The 18,374-nt window shown below is 40.6% G+C and overlaps 1 protein-coding gene across 5 annotated transcripts in view; it reads left to right on the plus strand.

The window, feature by feature from the left end:
- Positions 1 to 9,211: 9,211 nt before the first annotated feature.
- CCDC66 (coiled-coil domain containing 66) overlaps positions 9,212 to 18,374 on the plus strand; it is a 60,440-nt gene continuing 51,277 nt past the window's right edge. For all 5 annotated transcript variants that reach the window (XM_012554189.2, XM_023727439.1, XM_023727449.1 and 2 more), the window contains exons 1-3: positions 9,212 to 9,276; positions 11,421 to 11,485; positions 12,200 to 12,225. In XM_012554189.2, coding sequence (XP_012409643.1) covers positions 9,266 to 9,276; positions 11,421 to 11,485; positions 12,200 to 12,225 — 102 coding nt within the window. In that variant the 5' untranslated portion in view covers positions 9,212 to 9,265. The remainder of the gene's footprint in view (positions 9,277 to 11,420; positions 11,486 to 12,199; positions 12,226 to 18,374) is intronic.

The following is an 18,374-nucleotide window of genomic DNA, read 5'->3' on the forward strand; positions in this document are numbered from 1 at the left end:
CCCCTGGAGCTGACGCCCTGAATTTGGACTTCTAGCCTACTAGACTGTGAGAAAATAAATTTCTCTTTGTGAAAGCCATCCCTTGTGGTATATCTGTTATAGCAGCACTAGATAACTAAGATGTGGACTTTTGAAATGGGAGAGAGAATGGGAAAAAGGGAAGGAAAAAACCAGGGTTTAATGAGGGACAGCATGCTGGAGACACAAAGCTGAGAAGGCAGAGCCGAAAAGATGTAGGGCGATGGGTGTTTTTACGCATTCTGTAGAAGGGCAGGGAGTCCCTGGGTGGTACAAATGGTTGGCACTGCTGCCAACCAAAGAGTTGGAGGTTTGAGTCTACCCAGTGGTGCTCCGAAGAAAGGCGTTGTGATCTATTACCAAAAAAATCAGACATTAAAACTCTATAGAGCACTGCTCTAATCTGACACACAAGTGATCACCATGAGTTGGAATCAACTTGACAACAACTGGTTTTACTCTGCTCCCAGGGAACATACTCTGTGCTCCGTGCTCTATGCTTAATGCAACCGGTTGATAGAAGGACATAGAAAGAGAACATAAAAGGGGTTAACAATGAGATTGAGCCTGACAACCCTCAAGAATAGATATCTGTGGTAATGTTACAAATGCATTATCATACTTAAGCCCTCCAAACCCATTGCCGTTGAGTCAATTCTGACTCATAGCAACCCTATAAGACAGAGTAAAACCGCCCCATAGGGTTTCCAAGGAGCAGCTGGTGGATTTGAACTACTGATCTTTTGGTTAGCAGTCAAGCTCTTAACTACTGCGGCACCAGGACTCCTAAGCCCTCCAGAACTCCTAAATACTAAGTTCTATTACCCCTATTTTACAGGGAAGGAAACTGAAATTCAAGGAGGGCAATTAGATTCCCCCAGGTCACACAAGTAGGTAGCAGCAAAGCAGGAATTTGAATCCAGATCTGTTTAATCAGAGACTCTACTCTTTTCCGTCTTTCTGTAGGCCCCTCTACCTCTAGGTAATGAGAAGCTAGGCTGTGGATATTTTTGCGTACATACTTGTATGTACAGCATGTATAATTCACATACATAGCAGAGCACAAAGAGGGCACAGTCATAGAAGCTTCCTAGACACATCCAAACACCTTGAGGGACTGAGTTACTGGCTGAGGGCTGGGGACCATGGTCTCGGGGGACATCTAGGTTAACTAGCATAACACAGTTCATAAAGAAAATGTTCTACATCCTACTTTGGTGTCTGGGGTCTTAAAAGCTTGCAAGTGCCTATCTAAAATACATCTATTGATCCCATCCTGTCCAGAGCAAAGGAGAATGAAGAAAACCAAAGACACAAAAAAAATATTAGTCCAAAGGCCTAATGGACCACATGAACCACAGCCTCCACCAGCCTGAGCCCAGAAGAACTGGATGGCACCTGGCTACCACTACTGACAGGTCTGACAGGGACCACAGTAGAGGGCCCTGGACAAAGTGGGCGAAAAATGTAGAATAAAATTCAAATTCACAAAAAAGACCAGACTTACTAGTCTGACAGAGACTAGAGGAGAGAATGTGGCCCCTGGACACCCTGCTAACTCAGAACTGAAGCCACCCCCAAAGTCCACCTTCCAGCCAAAGATTAGACAGGCCTATAAAACAAATAACACACCTCAGGGATGTGCTTCTTAGTTCAATTAAGTATAGGAGACCTAATGGGCAACACCTGCCCAAAGGCAAAGACAAGAAGGCAGCAAGGGACAGGAAACCTGGATGAATGGAAACAGGGAAACCGCAGTGGAAAGGGGGAGAAAGCTGACACATTACAGGGATTGCAACCAAAGTCACAAAACAATGTGCGTATAAATTTTTGCATGAGAAACCAATTTGTACAGTAAACTTTCACCTTAAGCACAATTAAAAAAAAAAAAAAAGAACGCTATAGAGCAAATAATTCAGAAGACAGGAAAAATTAGGTTGATGGCTCAAAAAGTAGACCCTGTGACCTAGTTGTCAAAGACCTTTGTAAAAGTGTAAATAAAGTGTTCCACAGAACAAGGAAATAGATATATATTTATTTAATCTTTTCCTCTTTGTGTTTGATTTTTTTTTAAAGTCTTGCTAAAATGTAATTTTATGGTAACAAAACATGAAGATGCTTAAGTTATTTTACGAAAGAGGGAAAAGATTCATTAGCAAAAGTCCAACTTGTAGTACTAGCTCGTACAATCACTCAGACACAGTCTTGTGAGAATGAAGGCTGCTCAGTATCTCTTTGAAGGCGATTCCTTTTTCTGCTTAAAAATTAGCTTTTGCTTTATTACTGAAGTATTTTTCAAAATGAGTCTAATACAATAAGAAAATGTGCCGCTAAATCCCCAGGAAGGAGTCATGATTTTCTCTAATTTGGTATTTTCTCTGTTAACCATTTAAAAGCACAGTGTCTCAGCTAAAATAAGTTCCATCTGTGAACCTGGCCATATGGGATTGCTGTATACAAAGCCAGACCTACACTGCCATCTGCTGTGTCAAGATTAGGTTAAAAACCACCCACACAAATCGGATTGGAGGTATGCAGAATCTGCGTATCGAAAGCCTGTCACTTTGCTTGTTGGGAAATTAATGCAGAGGAAAATACATGCTTGTAGCTATATATTTCAAATATTATTGGAAGCGTGGGAGGTATTGTGTGTGTTTGTGTGTGTTTTAATATAACATGTTTCTGGAAGATGAAAAATGAATAAAGAACAATGTAACTAAACCTGTGTCTGCCACCAATAGTAAGAAATGAATATACCAATGTCACCGATTCTCCCTGTTTGTCTCCCTGGTCCCATTCTCCACCACTCCCACCCACACCCCATAGAAATCCCTCTCCTGAATGACAGCTTTATCACTGGGTATGCGTTTCCAAGGGCTGCTATAACAAATTACTACAAACTGAGTGGCTTAAAACAGAGATTTATGCCCTCATAGTTCTGGAGGTGAGAAGTCCGAAATTAAAGTGTCCACAGGGCCATGCTCTCTCTGAAGTCTAAAAGGAAAAATCCTTCCTTGCCTCTTCCAGCTTCTTGATGACTCAACTAAGCCCTTTGGATTTCATACCAGGCACAATGGGGTTTTTTAATTGATTGAGAGATTTTCAGTAGCAGAGAGTCTTACGCAGATTCACATTCTACAAATCATCTGGCTACAGTGTGGAGACCAGTTTGGAGGCTGCTGGAATAGTCCCGGCAGAGAGAAGCCTGGCCCTGACCAGGGAGGAGGCAGTGGGCAAGGAGAGAGGTTGAGGATAATTTAGATTCATCCTCTTACCAACTAAAGGGGCTTCGGCAGTTTGTCTAATTATTCTTTTACATGAAGACCCTGGGGACAGAGAGGGTTAACAGACTTAACTCCCATAGTGGTTTTCTCTCTCTCCTTCCGCTGCTCTTTCTGTATCTTTTAAGACGTTTCTCAGAATTGCCCAATTAAGACCTTCATCCCTTCACACCTGAACAACTTACTTAATTTAATTTTGCTTTTGTTTACTGTATCTGTCCTTTGGTTTCTATCAGCTGCTCCTTGAGGCAGAGAAGGCTGCTGATTAACTTGCTCTGTAGAGCAGCGCTCACAAATGAATCATAAACACTGCTCGACAGTGTTGGCTGTGGAAGGAGGAAAAGGGAATTCCCCAAATGCAGGATGCTGGAAGACCATTCCCAGTCAAGGATTTCTGAAAATCTTTTTGAATAGCTTCAAGCAAAAAGCTGTGGAAACCAGAAAACAATAAGCCAAGGACGTAGGTATCTAAGGCTTGGCGAGGGGCTGGTCCTTTTTGCATAATATCAAAGTGAATCTGCAGAAATCCTTGCACAAAACACCAGAAAAGCCAAGAGGCAGGAATCTTGAGCATTCACTGTGAAAAGGCGCCCTCGGTAATCCTGATAGCAACAAGCCTCACAGTTAAGCAATTCTGGAGCCTCTGGCTTTCACTATTAATCAGAACAACCCCCAACTGCAGATGCTTGAGAGCCTCATAAGACAGAATTTGTTGTTGGGTGCCATCGAGTCTGTTCCGACTCACAGCGACCCCCTGTGACAGAGTAGAACTGTCCCATAGAGTTTCCTGGGCTATAATCTTTCAGGGGCAGATCGCCAGCTTTTTCTCCCAAGGAACCTCTGGGTGGGTTCGAAACGCCAACCTTTCTGTTAGCAGCTGAGCACTTAACCGTTGTGCCACTAGGGCTCCGTTTTCATAGAAATTTAGCCTGAATGGTGCTCCCCGCCCCCACCTCGTCGGTCAGCTATGTTTAAGATGGATGAACTGGTGTGGTGGGCCTGCCAGCAGTCAGCTCACCTGAGCAGCCCGCGATAACGTAAGGCATAGAAAGATCTTCTCAATGGTGGGGCCTCCACCTGCATCTTCCGTAAAAACTGAGTCTTCGAAGGTGCTCGAAATCATTAGTTAATGCTAATTAAAACCACGAGTCCGGGGCGCTCCGGGCAGGAAAGATTGGAAGTTTCAGTCTACCCAGAAACACTCGAGAAGAAAGGCCTGGCAATCTACTTTCGAAAAATCAACCACTGAAAATCCTACGGAGCACAGTTCTACTCTGACACGCAAGGGGTCACCGTGGGTCGGAATCGTCCTCACAGCAACTGGCTTTGCCTGGCAAACTGATCTATGGTGGTAGAAATCAGAACAGTCGTTTTCTATTGAATAGCGTGGGGATTTATGGAGGAGGCACGAGAAAATTTTCTGGGCTTATAGAAACAGTCTATTATTTTTAAAAATTGTGATATATATATGTAGGTCTAACATTTGCCATTTCAACCTTTTTACGTGTCACATTAATTAATTTAGTCACATTAATTACATTTACCATGTTGTGCAACCATCACCACTGTTTCCAATTTTTTTCATCACCTTTAACAGGCACTGGAGCCCTGGTGGTGCAGCGGTTAGGAGCTATGGCTGTTAACCAAAAGGTTGGCAGTTCAAATCCACCAGCTGCTCCTTGGAAACCCCATGGGGCATTTCTACTCTGTCCTATAGGGTTGCTGTGAGTCAGAATCAACTGGATGGCATCAGGTTTTGTTTTTGTGTTTTTTTTTTTTTTTTTTTGGTTAACAGAAACTCGGTGCCCTTTAAGCAATAATTCTCCCTTTCCCCCTCTCACCTGCCCCTGGTAATCACTAATAAGCTGTGGTCTCTGCGTATTTGCTTGTTTGAAATGCTCTGGCGATCTGCTCCTGTAAAGATTACGGCCTAGAAAAACCCTAAGGGGAGGTTCTACTCTGTCACATGAGGCCACTATGAGTCGAAATCGACTCGAGAGCACCTAACAACAACAATTCTTGACGGAGGTGGCAGCATTTACTAAAACTCTTTGAATCGTACACTTAAGATCTTTGTACTTTGTGTATTTTTTACCTTAATTTTTTTTAAATGGAAAAAAATGAGTGAGCTAAAACCCTGTAAGTTATTGGGACTCGAACAGAACTTCTTTGGTAATGATATAAATTATTGCTGACATTTACATAGCAATTAGGTACTGGTATTATGCTAAGCATTTTGCATTCATTAAACTCATTTACATAATCTTCCCAACAACCCTATAAGGTAGAGTACTGTAATTCATTCTCATTGTATGGAGGAGGAAACCGAAGCACAGAAAACTAAGTAACTTCTCCAGGTCATATAGCTAGGAAAGCAACAGAGCTGGAATCTGAACCTAGGCAGCATGGCTCCAAAGCTAGTGCTCTTAAAAACAATGCTATGTCCTGAAACGGAACAGAACACTAGGGACATGCACTTCTCCTTCTCCACAGGTGACTTGCAGCTTCAGCTCCTTCAGGACTCCAGTGCCCCATCGGTGGGACAAAGAAGTGCTTTGGAGGTGCTTCTACAGGACAAGTGGCCTTGAGTTTTCAAAAAGTCAATGTAACAACAATAAAAAAAAATGAAGTGACCGTTCTATATGAAAGAATAAAGAAGCGTAATAACCAGATGCAATGTGTGATCTTTGATTGGATCCTGGTTTGGTAATAAAAAGCTATAGAAGATATTCTTAGGACAAGTGGGGAAAATTAACTAGAAACTGGATATTAGATGTTATCATAAAATTGTTAATTTTCTTAGGTGTGATCATGGTGCTGTGGTTATATAGGAGAGTGTCTTATTCTTTGGAGACGCATGTCGTTGTAATGTGCCAATGAGCAGGTTTTTGACTCATAATGACCCAATGTGACAGAGTAGAACTGCCCCATGGGGTTTTCTAGGCTGCTATGAGTCAGAATCGACACGATGGCAACGGGTTTTGTATTTTTTTAATCTTTACAGAGGAGCCCTGGTGGCATAGTGGTTAAGAGCTTGGCTGCTAACTATAAGGTTAGTGGTTTGAACCGACCGGCTGTTCTGCAAGACAAAAGATGTGGCATTCTGTTTCCGTACAGATTATGGCCTTGGAAACCAACCCTATGAGGCAGTTCTACACTGTCCTATGGAGTCTGAGTACGAGTCAGAATCAACTGAATAGCAATGGGGTTTTGTTTTTTATCTTTATGGGAGCAGATTGCCAGGTCGTTCTCCTGCGGGGCTGCTAGGTGGGTTCAAACTACCAACCTTGCAATTAGCAGCTGAGTGCTGAACCAGGGCTCATTTTGGAGACAAGCAGACTATTGTTTAAGGATGAAGTGTTATAATGTCTGTAACTTACTTGCAAACGGTTAAGCAAAAAAAAAAAAAAAGAAAAGAAAAGAAAAAATAGATGTGTGTTAGAGACGGTGGAAATGTAGCAAATCATTAACAACTGTTGAATCTAGGTAACATTTTCATAACGATAAAAAGTTAGAAAGAAAAGTAAAAATTTAAAAATCACACCATTCTACCTGTCAGAAATACTCCCGTTAACATGTTAGTGCGTATCCTTTAAGACTATTTTTCTGTGCATAAATATTTCTTTAAATAAACAAACACTGGATCAAATGTAGGTTGGTACCTGTTTTTTTATTCAATCAAATAAGTCAACAAATGTTCATTTAACTACATCCTACGCAGGCCACATACAAAAATGAGTATTAATAGAGCTCTTTGAAATGTCACTGAACATTATGTGACAGTTCAATGTACGTCATTTATTATCAACTGTAATTTAAAAAAAATTATATACAGAGCAGATAGATGAAAAAATTGCAAATTTGTATTAACTGCACTATAATCTATGGGCATCGTGAAATACGAGGCACTCAAATGAAATTTCATTCAGTCAATTTTAATTGTTGTTGACATTTTTTACCTTCGCTGTTCATTCATTGAATATATACTCTACACTGCGCAATGCTAGGTACTGTGGCTACAAAGGTGAATAAAACACCAACTGTCCATCCTTCTGAAGCTCACTGTTATGGATGGAATTGTGTTCCTCCCAAAAAAATGTGTTGTAAATCCTAACCTCTACGCCTGTGGCTATAATCCCATTTGGGAATGGGTTGCTTTTGTTATGTTAATGAGGCAGAATTAGTGTAGAGTGGGTTTTGAGTCAATCTCTTTTGAGATACAAAGAGATTTAACAAGCAAGCTAGCGAGCACAGACGGGGAAAGAGAGATGCCAAGCTACAGGAAGATCGCCCAGGATCAGAAGCTCAAAGGAGTTAAAGACCTTCCTCCAGAGCTGACAGAGAAAGAAAACCTCCCCCTAGAGACAGCACCCCGAATTCGGACTTCTAGCCTCCTAAATTGTAAGAAAATAAATTTGTTTGTTAAAGTCACCCACTTGTGGTATTTCTGATATAGCAGCACTAGATAACCAAGACACTCTGCCTCATTTAATGATCTTAAATTCATTAAATTTCCTAATCTAGAAAAAGGTCAGGGATTGAGGAATTTGGAGGATAGGTTCCTAATCCACCCACTAGTAGATTCCAGGAGGGCTTAGTGAAGAAGTGATGTTTAAATTGAGATCTGAAAGATGAAGAGGAGTTTATTGTTGCTGTTGGGTGCCACTGAGTTGATTCCAACTCATAGGGACCCCATGTGACAGAGTAGAGCTGCCCCCATAGGGTTTTCTGGGCTGTAATCCTATGGAAGTGGATCACCAGGTTCTTCCCCCTCGCATAGAAACTAGGTGGGTTCCAAACTCCAGCATTTCACTTAGTAGCCAAATGCTTAAACGTTGCGCCACCAGGCCTCCCAACCTCATATAACACTGCTTAGGAACATGGTCTCTGCTGTCAAATTGCTTGGTAGTCATTGACCTTGAACACTTAACCTCTCTGTGCCTCAACTGCCTCATCTGTAAAATGAGGACAATGCTGTAAGGCTTAAATAATAGATAGAAGGTGCTTACAGTAGATCTATGGCTGGCTTAGAGCGCTAAATTTATAGAGCACTGGTGATTGTCGCCGTTACTAAGATGCTATGCTTGATGCAGGGTCTCAGCAAGAAACAAGGCATGCCCAGGGCCTGCTCTGGGAGTACCCACCTGCCAACCTTTTTTGTACTAAAATAAGCCTCTCTTCCAACTATAAAATATGTTGTTAGTGCCATTCCATTGGCTCAGACTCATAGCGACTTTATGTATAACAGAACTAAACGTTGCGCGTTTCTGCGAGGTCTTCAGAATCGGTGCGCTTGAGTCCATTATTGCGGCTGTCAATCCATCTCCTTGAGCGTCTCCCTATTTTTTGCTGACCTTCTACTTTACCAAACATGATGATGACCTTTTCCAGCGATTGGTCCCTCCTGATGAAATGCCCAAAGTAAGTGACATGAAGTCTCAACATCCTTGCTTCTGTGGAGCATTCCGGCTATACTTCCTCCAACACAGATTTGTTCATTCTTCTGGCAGTCCATGATATATTCTATATACTTCGCCTCCAACTCCACAATTCGATTAATTTCCTAAAAAGATTTATGCTTCTTGTTCCTCCGTATTTTCACCAACCTCACCTGAGATGAGGCATTTTCCCGACGGCTGTGAACTTTGGACGCTGCGATTCCCAAGGCTTCTAAGCCATTCAATTCCCAGAACCAAGAGCTAGTGGCAGCTCAGACCAAACCCCGAAACTACGCCCAGCCTGGGGCGGAGTCAAATCGGAGCAGAGCCTAATCCAAGCGAAGGCTATTGTCCTCGGAGCCCCGCCCCGGTTGAGGACCTTCGCCAGCACGCCCTATTCTGATTGGTCGACCTTCCCAGCTCCCCGGCATCCCCGCATCCAATCGGCGTAGCGCTTATTGAGCGGCCGCGGCAACCGACGTACACTAGGGGCTTGAGCGTTCTGCGGGTAGAGCGGGAAGTGAGACCATGAATTTGGGGTAAGATGGGGTGAGGAAGTTGGTTGGAAGGGGAGAGGAGGGTGAGGCTGGGTTGGACTGTGGAGTCCTTCGCGGAGAACTTTCTTGGCTGTGCAGCCCCGAGCGGCAGTGCCCGTCTCCCTGAGGTTCAGAGGGGCGAGGAGGCCGGCTTGGCCTTTACCGCCCCGGTAGCCCTCGCTTTTACCCCTTCAAACTCGCGTTGAAACTGTCAGTCATCTCCTTCGGCACCCTCATTTCCCTCAGTAAGAGAGGGAGGAAAGGCGTGGCGGAGAGGTGGAGAGGGGATAAATAACCAAGGCAAATGGAGAGATAAAAACAGAATCCCGGGGAGAAATCTGGCCCAAGCCTCTGGTTCTGCGCGACCCTGTCTTTGCAGTTTTGCTGAAAGTCAGAGTGCTAAGATTAGTTTAACGCGGTTTAAAGTGGGAGGAACCAAGGCTCCTCAAGGAATCGGTGTATTATCACTGCCTGGTACCTAATTGTTGTTGTTAGGTGCCGTGGAGTCGGTTCCGACTCATAGCGACCCTAGTTAGAGCGGAATGAAACACTATCGGGTCCTGCGCCATCCTCTCAGTTGTTGCTGTTTTTGAGCCCATTGCTGCGGCCACTGTGTCAGCCCATCTCTTTCAGGGTCTTCTTCTTCTCGACCCTCTGCTTTACCAAGCATGATGTCCTTCACTGGTTCCTCCTGATAACGTGTCCAAAGTACGTGAGACAAGTCTCGCCAGACTCGCTTCTAAGGAGTGTTCTGTCTGTACTTCTTCCAAGACAAATGTGTTCATTCTTCTGGAAGGCCATGGTATATTGACTATTCTTCACCAACATCATAATTCAGAGGCACCTGATAGGCCATCATTACCTGTTCGTTGCTGTCCAGTTGATTCTGACTCATGGTGACCCTCATTAAGTAGTAGTTGATTAAATAAAAAGGGCTGTTGTATGGTTTTCATCACTTGGAAGTTTAATACTTTGAGAAGATGAAAAGACACCAAACCCAGACTTCACTGCACATCGTTCAGCAAATGAATTTTATGTTTTAGAATCTGGAAATATAGAAGTACACAGTCTGCTCTTTAAGAAGTATACAGTGCAGTGTGGAACAGAGATTTTGCAATTGCGTTCAAGTGTCCTTTTTGGTAAAGTTGCAGTAACATAAACTTCATAACCCTGCAACAGGGAAACCCTTAAACCTATTGCTACCAGTGTTATTTTACCTTTAGTAAATAAGTTGAGGTAATTGAATTTCCCTCCTTGAGCAACACCACAAATTCCTATTCCTAATGAGACTTTTCCCAACCGTTTCTCATCCTTGACTGGCTGAGTGGATTTAATTTTGTTTCTTGGACTTCAGTTTTGTCCTGTTAATATGTATTGACATACACCTTTTCCCCTCCTCTAGTAAAACAGTGAATTACTCTGTAGACTGCCATTTTTGTTTTCAGTAGGGTTTTTATTTAGAACCTTAACAGATATAGGAGTTGTGTTGGCAATGTCTGCTGTTATTTTATGCGCTTGCTTTTTACGTGCACACGCAGAGTATAATAGGAGCCAAAATTTATTACAGATTTGTTATTGTTAGTAACAGAAGTGTCACTAAGCGTGAATATGTATTCTTTGAAATATTCAAAATAGAGGGAAACTTTATGCTCAGGCAGGTATAATGTGGGTGGCAGTGTTATAGCTCGTTTCCAAATAATGCCCCTGCACCTTGTAGGATGAATTTTTACTAGGGAGGCCCTCATGAAACTAATCCATGGTAGATATGCCCTGCTTCTTTAACTTTGGTGAGTTTGGGCAAGAGCATTATATTTTTCCATTCTAGCATTATAAGAGTTGAATTGATGGTGTAATAACTGAATTGATTTACTGCTTACCAATAATAAAATGAGATTTCAGGTTAAAAATAACAAATTCTAGTATTACTGCAAAGTTTCCGGAAGAATTTTCTCATTGCAGTTTTTCGTTTTATCTTGGATTAGAAATGTTTTTAATTAAAAGACTTGAATATATCGTATGATCTGATGATATTACTAGATTCCTTATAAACTCAAAGTAACAAGTCTACTTTAGAGGTCATGAGCATTTCTGGCTATTTAAGATGATGTGATTTCTTAACAATGACACAGTTTTCTTTTATCTTGCAGAGATGGTTTAAAGCTTGAAACTGAATTACTGGATGGAAAAACCAAGCTAATATTGTCTCCATATGGTATGCTGTGTTACAGGATATTTAAGATGTTAAATTTTAATGTAAAATTTAGTATGTTTATATAAAATTTATACTAGTTTCATGGACCTTTTGCTTGTAATAGACCCAAACTGTATAAACTGAAACAAAGTTAAGTGATACTTTGAAAATGGCTGTATTTCCCCAAACTTGGTCAAATTTACTTTTAGCCAAGTGACATTGCATCACTACTTACTACTGTCAGTGTTTACTTGCACAAAATTTAATCTTCCAGTACATTTCATGTGTAATATAGTCACTGTATTTATACTGTATTTACAAATAGCAGAAATCGTTATGCCTGATGAATCATATAGGTGAAATTTACATAATTATGTTCTTTGCATATAGAGTGTATTGCTTGAGAAGATTAAATTTATAGTAAGACTGCAGTTGTTGAAGTCATTTTTAGTATTAAAATGAATCTGATCTCAGAGAGAGTATATTTTGATAGTATTCTCATTCACATTGTTTTCTTTTTCCCTGATTATAGTTTTACCTTGGAAAGATAACCAAAATAAACAAAAAATGAAATAGAAATATTTGAACCATGCTGTAAAAGTTAGAAAAAGTTAAAATATTTTGTGGAGAACATTTCTATCTTAATGTCTTCTTAAAACAATGCTAATTAAATTTTTCTTTCATGACTGCCTTTGTATAGTTTTGGTTGATAGTAATTTTTTTTTTCTTTTGTAGAACATAAATCAAAAATTTCTGTGAAGGTAAGCCAAATGACTTTGACCTGATGTGTTTTCAAACGTAAAATGCAGTTTCATTACAGTGCTTTGAAAATAATTCCTGGGGGTGTCAAAACATCAGGGTTTGGAATGATGGTGAGAAGTTATTGTTCCATTGCTTTCGGGCTGGTCCTTTCACAGAAATGGAATCTTACACAACTTTTCGGTTTATAAAAGCCCTTTAGAATCTTTTTCTCCAGACCAGTGCTATCCAATAGAACGTTCTGCAGTGATAGAAGTGTTCTAGAATCTGTGCAGTCCAGTATGGTAGTCACTAGCCATGTGTGGTTATTGAGCACTTGAAATGTGGCTATAGTGATGAATTTTATTTAATTTTTAATTAATTGAAATTTAATACTTACTGTACTGGACAGTACAGCTATAGAGATCTTTAAAAATATTCAGACTTTAAAACAAAAATATATTTTCTTTTCATACTCAAATACCATTTCCCCACACAAAAAGGGAGTATTTGAATCACAAATTCTTACGTGCATTTAGCTTTGTCCTGTAAGAGAGCACACTTGATTTTAATGGTAATCTTCCTTTATCAGGAGCTCATTGTGCCATTTTCTACAAAATACATTGTTGCTGGCGTGCCCTCGAATGGGTTCTGACTCATAGCGACCCTATATGACAGGTTAGAACTGCCCCATAGGATTTTCTGGGCTGAAATATTTACGGGAGCATATTGCCAGGTCTTTTCTTCCCCGGAGCAGCTGGTGGGCTTGAACTGCTGACCTTTCGAGCTTCAGTGAGCACTTTAACCATTGCACCACCAGGGCTACTTACAAAATACATTACCACTTGAAAATTTTTTAGATACCACTGCTCTTGTTCCTTATTTCTTTTCCATTTCAGGAGAAATCTCCTCTTTGCAACTCCTTTTCCTCCTATTTTTGCAGTCTTTCATTGTGTGTCTGTGGTCGGGTGATGTAACACTTTAGCACTTTTCCCTTCAACCCTGCGCCCCTGGTTGGCTTTACTGTTTATTCCAGGTTTAATCAAGGTGGAGGAGTTACTTGAGTATCCAGGTCAAGCACTTGATAAATGTGTGATGATGATTAAAGTAATTCTACAGCTACCTATAAAAATTATTATTTCTTCGGTTATATACTTTGTGTGTTCCCTGAATCATAGAACTATATGTCGTATATTATTTCCTGGCCCTTCCCTATTAAAATATAGCAATTAACTGCTTTTATTTGCATCACATTAACAAATACAGTGCCCTTTTCAAGCTCCTTGATAAAAGCTCATAGATGGTTGATGTCTGTCTCCACTTTATTCTCTTTCACATGTTCGCTCCTCTTATTGATGTCCCTGTGGATTTACCACAGGCGTCACGTTGGCGAGGACATTTCATCATCTGTTTCACCGTCTTAGAACCTCTGGGGAAACCCTTTCTTGTCTATAATAAACAGAGTTATTCGTCATGGACTTTTATAGAATCATCACAAAATTGTATCAGTCTAGGGATATTTTATCCTAGAATTTTTCCAGAGTAAATAATGTGTTCTCGACTCATGTTGATCTTAAATTATTTACTGCCTTAAGACAAATTGTTTGAGTTCATCCCTGTTGAATCTGGGACTCCAAAGTACTGATGCAACCTAAGTCTCCTTTCTGTATTGATTTTTTTCCCAAGGATTTTCTCTTTTCCTTATGTATAGAGGTTGCAGCAACCCTCCTCCTTTTGTCTTCTGTGCTCTTCACAGAAGACAAAACACCAACATCAAAAACAGAAGTACTTGTCATCTTTTTTTAATCTCCCAAGTCTCACAGGTCTACAGCTGTATGTTGATTTCTCTTTTCTGTAAGTTATTTATGACTTCTCTCCACACATGCTTTTCTTTATGTTGAAGTAAGCTCCTGAGTGGCTGCAAGACCCAGAGCTCTTCTACTTTCCCCTTCCTCACTGGTTGAATTACTGTTCTCTGCAGAGTGTGCTCTTTAGACACAGCGCAACTGTGTCTCATCATCAAGTTGAGCACATCTTGTGGTGAGAGCACTTTCTTAATTCAGTCAAAATCTCTCCTGCATTCATCTTTAATCTGCACTAATGAATATGAAGTACAGATGATTACCAGCCTAATTCCTTGAGCTTATTAAAGAGGGAGAAATGAAAGATACAAATTACTCAGTGTCGTCATTTGTAAAGATAGTGGATTCTAAAATTCTTATACTTGGTCTCACAAATTACTTGACATATAAAACATTTAAAAAGTTTTCAAAGATATTTCTACACTTGAAAATCAGTAGTGACATGCTAAAGAATTTACACAGTATTAGTGCTCAGAGGCACATTTTATATTTAAATATGTTACTTTTCTCTTACTCTTTCTGGCCTTGGGATTCTGGCCCGTGTAAGTTGCAGTCAGCCAATATTAAACAAATGCATTCAACACTGTCTTTTAATATACAGAAAAATGTTGGTAGAATTAAAAATAGATGAAAGCAGCATACTGTATAAAAATGTTTATGACATAAAGGCCTTATCCCATCTTTTAAAATTCATCTAATCCAGTAAACACTTGGGAAATTATTTGGGCTAGGGTACTTTTTTTTTAATTAACCAGCCTGAACATAATTGAATATTTGGTAGTTCAGTTTTGTGCTGCTTGTTCACTGTTCCTCTCTTGTATAAATCTACAAAAGTTGTTCAGAATTGGGCTGAGTGTATGTTGACCTCATGCCAGTTAAATATTTTTAGAAGACTTTTTCTGCATATTATTTCTGATGTAAATGGAATGTGACAAAATATTCTGGTGAAATTACAGCTCCAATTATTAGAGTTTTGAGTAGCATGGTTTTACCATAGCTGTAAAATTCCATTATGGGTTTAGGGGTCTTGCCATTCTTGGCATTATTTAGAGACTAAAAGGAAAAAAAAAAAATAAAGCCCAGCCACTGTTTTCTAGAAATGGAGATATCAGTAGGTAAAAACTATGCAATGAAGTGGTAGAATGAAATGAGTGCTGTAGTAGGGCTATAAAAAGGAGAAAACAGTGGAAAAAGCAGCTTGTTCTGGTTTGGAGAAATTAAGGAATGCTTCATAAATGAGGTGACGTTTTAATTAGTACTTAAAAGATGAGGGAGATATTTGTAGTCAAAGAAGTAGGAAAGAGTATTCCAAGCTCAGAGAAAATAGTGGACAAAATACTGTGATAATAAAAGTATAAGTTGAATTTGAGGGGGTAGTAAGTACATCAGATAAAAGTGTTGAACATAAAGCTAAGGGGGATTTACAATCATGAAGAGTTGGAATTCGTACTCAAAGAGTTTGAACATGCTTGTTTTGTATATAGAGAGCGATTAAAAGGTTTTTGAAAAGGGGACTGAATATGATCTGATTTATGTTTTAGGAAAGGCCCTCTGGTGGCTCTGTGAAGGCTCGGTTATCATAACAGGGAGACTAGTTAAGAGCCTATTATGGTAGTCCAGGGAGAGTCTTAGAGGCCCTGAACTTCTGTGGTGGCTGCAGGAATGAAGAAAAGGAGGCAGAAATGAGAGACTTTCAAGATATGTTAAGGGAATGCACTGCGCTCTTAGCACTTTAGGTGAGATAAATTGATTAGAGAGCAGAAATGCTCAACTGTTGCTGACAAAAACAAAAAGGGTCACTGTGATTCAAAGACAGGTGAGATCACTCAGAGCTGTGGTAGTTGGAGACTAACTGAGGTGGTGGGGCTCAGCTGTGCAAGATGTGCAGCCCACAATCGTTCGGTTGATGTACACAGTGGTTTTCAAAAACTATAATGAGTTGTCAACATTTTAAAATTGGAAATTTTAATGTAAAATTTGGCGTTCTTTGTTATATTGAAAAACTGAATGATCTGGCAAATAGGCTCAGATTCCTGTTTGACAGTCTAGGCTGGTTCTCAGTGGTGGCTACCTCCTTTAGATGGAAAAAGTGCTCATCTTAATTCCACCCAGCCTAATTTGCAGTGGGTATTTAAATTTGCCTCTCCTCATTTAGGGAATTATATTAAACTAGCCATAGGGATGGGAGGGTAAAAAGGCATTTTAGCTAGAGATACTGGTATTGCTTGAAGTTAGGGGAGAAGTCTGTCCTGGAGACACAGGGTTGGGAGTCATCAATATAATGGATAATATTTAGAGCCACAAGACTAGTAAGCCACTTGCCATTGGGTGTCAGAGTAGAACTGTGCTCTGTAGGATTTTCTTTCCTTTTTTTTTATTTTAATTTTTTCTTTATTGTGAAAATATACATAACACATCAGGCTAGCTCAGCAATTTCCACATGTACAATTTAGTGACCTTAATTACATTCTTCAGGTTGTGCAGCCATTCTCACTGTCCTTTTCCTAATCATTCTACCACCATTAACATGAACTCGGTGCCTCGCACCCTTGATAACAACTAATCTTTGGTTTCTATATATTCACTTATTTCATATAAGAAAGAATATACAACATTTGTCCTTTTGCAGCTGACTTAGTTCAGTCCACATGCGTTTTCAGGGTTCATGCATGTAGTGGTATACATTAGGACTTTATGCATAGTGTTCTGTTATGTTTATACACCACATTTGGTTTATCCATACATCTGTTGATGGACGTTTTGTTTGTTTCCACTTTCTGGCTATTGTGAAAAGTGCTGCAGTGAACGTCGGTATACAGGCTTCTGTTTGCATTCCTGCCTTCACTTCTTGGTGTATACCTAGGATTGGGATTGCTGGGCATATGATAGTTCTGTGTTCAACTTTTTGGGGAACTGTTTTCCACATTGGCTGTACCATTTTATATTCCCACCGGCAAAGGATGAGGTTTCCAGCTTCTCCAGTCTTGCCAACATCTGTTTTCCAGTTTTTTGATCTTTGCTATTCTAATATGGTGAGGTATTTCATTGTGGTTTTGTTTGCATCTCTAATGGCTAATGAAGGGGAGCCCTGGTGGTACAACGGTTAAGCACTGGGCTGCTAACCAAAAGCTTGGCAGTTCAAACCACCCAGCGGCTCTGTGGGAGAAAGACCTGGTGATCTGCTTCTGTAAAGATAACAGCCAAGAAAACCCTGTGGGATAGTTCTGCTCTGTCACATGGGGGCCTCTATGAGTTGGAATCAACTCGATGACACCCAGCAACAACAATGGCTAATGACTTTGAGCATCTTTTCAGGTGCTTGTGGGCCATTTGAATATCCTCTTTGCTGAAATGTCTGTTCAAGTCCTTTGCCCATTTTTTGATTGGGTTGTTTGTCTTTTTGTTAAGTTGTATCCACAAGGTTTTCAGTGGCTGATTTTTTTGGAGGTAGATTGCCAGGCCTTTCTTCCGAGGTGACTCTGGGTGGATTTGAGACTTTAGCCTTTAGGTTAACTGCCAAGCAAGTTAATCAAGTTAACTGTTTGCACCACCCAGGGACTCCTGAGCCACAAGAATGAATGAAATAACCACGTGAATGAAGGAATTTACAGAAGAGATCCTGGGACTGAACCCTGGGTACTCTGACTTTAAGAAGTCTGTGAAAAGAGGAGGAGCTGGCAAAAACTGAGGAGTAGTAGTGAAGTAGAAAACAACCAGGATTATGGCGTCCTGGCACCGCAGTAGAGAAAATGTTTCAGAAAGAAAGAAGTGAGGGCAGTGGTAGTACAGTGGTAGAATTCTCACCTTCCAGACAGGAAACCTGGTTTGATTCTAGGCGAATGCACCTCATGTGCAGCCACCACCCATCTGTAAGTGGAGGCTTGCCTGTTGCTGTGCTGCTGAACACGTTGCAGCGGAGCTTTGCAACTAAGATGGACCAGGAAGAAAGGCGTGGCAACCTACTTGGGGTTGCCGTGAGTTGGGGACTGACTTGATGGCAGCTAAAAAACAACAGGTCCCGCCAACCCTACCGTCTTCCCAGCAGTCATCTAAAAAAGAGATCTGCGGTCTTATGCAGCTGTTTGTTAAGTAGGATCAGAATTCGAGAATTGGTTAATGGATTTAGCAGTGTAGAAGTTATTAGTGTTCTTGACAAGAGCAGTTTTGGTCTGTGGGTATGGATGAAAGCTTTGTTGGAATAGGCTTGTGGAAGATGGGAGGAGAAAGTGGGATGAAGAATTTAAGATGGTAAAATAATAACATGTTTGTATGCAAACAAGTGTAGCAGAGATGGAAATAGTGATGATTCA

Source organism: Trichechus manatus, unplaced genomic scaffold (genome assembly GCF_000243295.1).
Source record: "Trichechus manatus latirostris isolate Lorelei unplaced genomic scaffold, TriManLat1.0 scaffold00001, whole genome shotgun sequence".
Taxonomy (NCBI): domain Eukaryota; kingdom Metazoa; phylum Chordata; class Mammalia; order Sirenia; family Trichechidae; genus Trichechus; species Trichechus manatus.